Raw genomic sequence first — 2,240 nt, 5'->3', positions numbered from 1 at the left:
ATAGGACAGCCTCATCAAAAACACTACAGCCTGCGCAAATGATTGGCCAAATACATGTGAAGTTATTCTCTTGGTGCAATCATTAACCTAATCAGATCATTGCGTTCCCTTCCGGAGAATAGACAGATGATAGATTGATGGCATGTTACCATGGACGACACACTGGTCATGAACTGGCGTCCGCGCCATCTATTTTTGCTATACATTATTTGACTGGTTTGCTTAGCCGCGCTCGGTTGCGTACGTTTGATAATTGAGGCGGTTGTATGGAGGTGGAAGTTAGCACATGCGTGCATACGCAGCAACCAGGTTGTCACGCTGACACCATCCACTCAAGCTACGTAACCGGCCATCTATAAGTACAGGGACTATCAAGGACAGAGATCACTCAACTATTAGTGCCAAAACATTCTTCTCTGCAGCCTCATATTAAGTCTACCGGGTAATGAGCTAAGGTCTATGGCGATCAGGTCTTTACTGCTCCCTCTGGCCCTGCTGGTTCTCGCAGCTAGCTCGGCAGCGGTGGCTCAGCTGGAGATCGGCTTCTACAGCAAGACATGCCCGGACGCCGAGAAGATCGTCCGCCAGGAGATGGCCAAGATCATCGCCGCCGCGCCCAGCCTCGCCGGCCCGCTTCTCCGCCTCCATTTCCATGATTGCTTCGTCAGGGTAAGTCGTCGTTGAGGACATTGTCCTGTCTCACGTATAACAAGCCTACATTATGCACACGATGTAATACTAAGGAACATGCATGCACTGCGAACTTGCAGGGTTGTGACGCCTCTGTCCTGCTTGAATCCACTGACGGCAACGTGGCGGAGAAGGACGCCAAGCCGAACAAGAGCCTGCGAGGGTTTGGCTCCGTCGAGCGGGTGAAGGCCAAGCTCGAGGCCGCGTGCCCGGGCATCATCTCCTGCGCCGACGTGCTCACCCTCATGTCCCGCGACGCTGTCGTGTTGGCTAAGGGCCCCTTCTGGCCGGTGGCGCTGGGAAGGCGAGACGGCAGGATGTCCAGCGCCACGGAGGCCAGCAACGAGCTGCCCCCGGCCTCCGGCGACGTCCCTCTACTCGCCAAGATCTTCGCCTCCAAGGGCCTCGACCTCAAGGATCTCGTTGTCCTCTCGGGCGCCCACACGCTCGGCACGGCGCACTGCCCATCTTTCGCCGACCGGCTCTACAACACCACCGGCGAGAACGGTGCCTATGGCCACGTCGACCAGTCTCTGGACAGCGAGTACGCCGACAAGCTGAGGGTCAAGTGCAAGAGCGTTGATGACCGCGCTATGCTGTCTGAGATGGACCCCGGGAGCTTCAAGACCTTCGACACCAGCTACTACCGCCAGGTCGCCAAGCGTAGGGGCCTCTTCCGCTCCGACGCGGCGCTCCTCTTCGACAACACCACCATGGACTACGTCCAGCGCATGGCCACCGGCAAGTTCGACGGTGAGTTCTTTAAGGACTTCAGCGCGTCCATGATCAAGATGGGCGACGTGGGCGTGCTCACCGGGGCCGAGGGAGAGATCAGGAAGAAGTGCTACGCCCCCAACTAGTGTTCGTTGATTCTTAGTTGCTGTACTTGTAACTGCACTGCATGCATGCTACGACGCACTGTATTATCCACCTAGTTGCTGATTGTTAGTTGTGATTCTTAGTGTGTGATATCTTATCGTTAATGTTACCTAGTAAATTATGTCTTGTCCAAAGAATATGGCGCACCTACATGCATGCTACGTAAACGCATGTCTGGCAATAGTATTTTCTTATGTCACTGACTTGTAAGGATAGCAAGTCATCTTTACCCGAACGAAAAGAGATAAGTCCACTTTTCAACTCAACTTAACACCATGTTTAGAATCCAGTTAGTCATACAGTGACTATCATTATCCTCCACTATTTATCCATTCCCCACCCGCGCCGTGCACAAGACAAGCCGTGCGTATCATACCCTTCCCTCTAGCTTCCTCTTCATACGGGAAGAGTAGATGACTAGCCCCGCAGTCGTCCACCCTTACTTAGAGATCGCGATGATGTAAGGTCTGTCTATTGTTGCTAGGGTTGAGGGGGTGAGGCCCACCGCTTGGTGCACGCTCCGCCACAAGGGAGGGAGGCCCCTCCTCCAAGTAGAACTTACTCAATCCCTTCTGCAGAAGACTAGGTTTAGACCGTGCAACTCACAATGCATTGATCGGGTGCATTATGCATGTATATATGATGTACAAGACGTGACCACAACCTCAACT

The 2,240-nt window shown here is 53.6% G+C and overlaps 1 protein-coding gene across 1 annotated transcript; it reads left to right on the top strand.

Moving 5' to 3' along the window:
• Positions 1–392: 392 nt before the first annotated feature.
• Positions 393–1,695, top strand: LOC125530522 (peroxidase 1-like). The gene is made up of 2 exons (XM_048694905.1): positions 393–669; positions 771–1,695. Exons 1-2 carry the CDS (start codon positions 460–462, stop codon positions 1,548–1,550), a joined length of 990 nt encoding a protein of 329 aa, XP_048550862.1. The 5' UTR covers positions 393–459; the 3' UTR covers positions 1,551–1,695.
• The last annotated feature ends 545 nt before the right edge of the window (positions 1,696–2,240 follow it).

The sequence above is a fragment of the Triticum urartu genome, unplaced genomic scaffold (genome assembly GCF_003073215.2).
Source record: "Triticum urartu cultivar G1812 unplaced genomic scaffold, Tu2.1 TuUngrouped_contig_6375, whole genome shotgun sequence".
NCBI classification, from domain to species: domain Eukaryota; kingdom Viridiplantae; phylum Streptophyta; class Magnoliopsida; order Poales; family Poaceae; genus Triticum; species Triticum urartu.
This window is presented reverse-complemented; position numbering and strand designations above follow the sequence as displayed.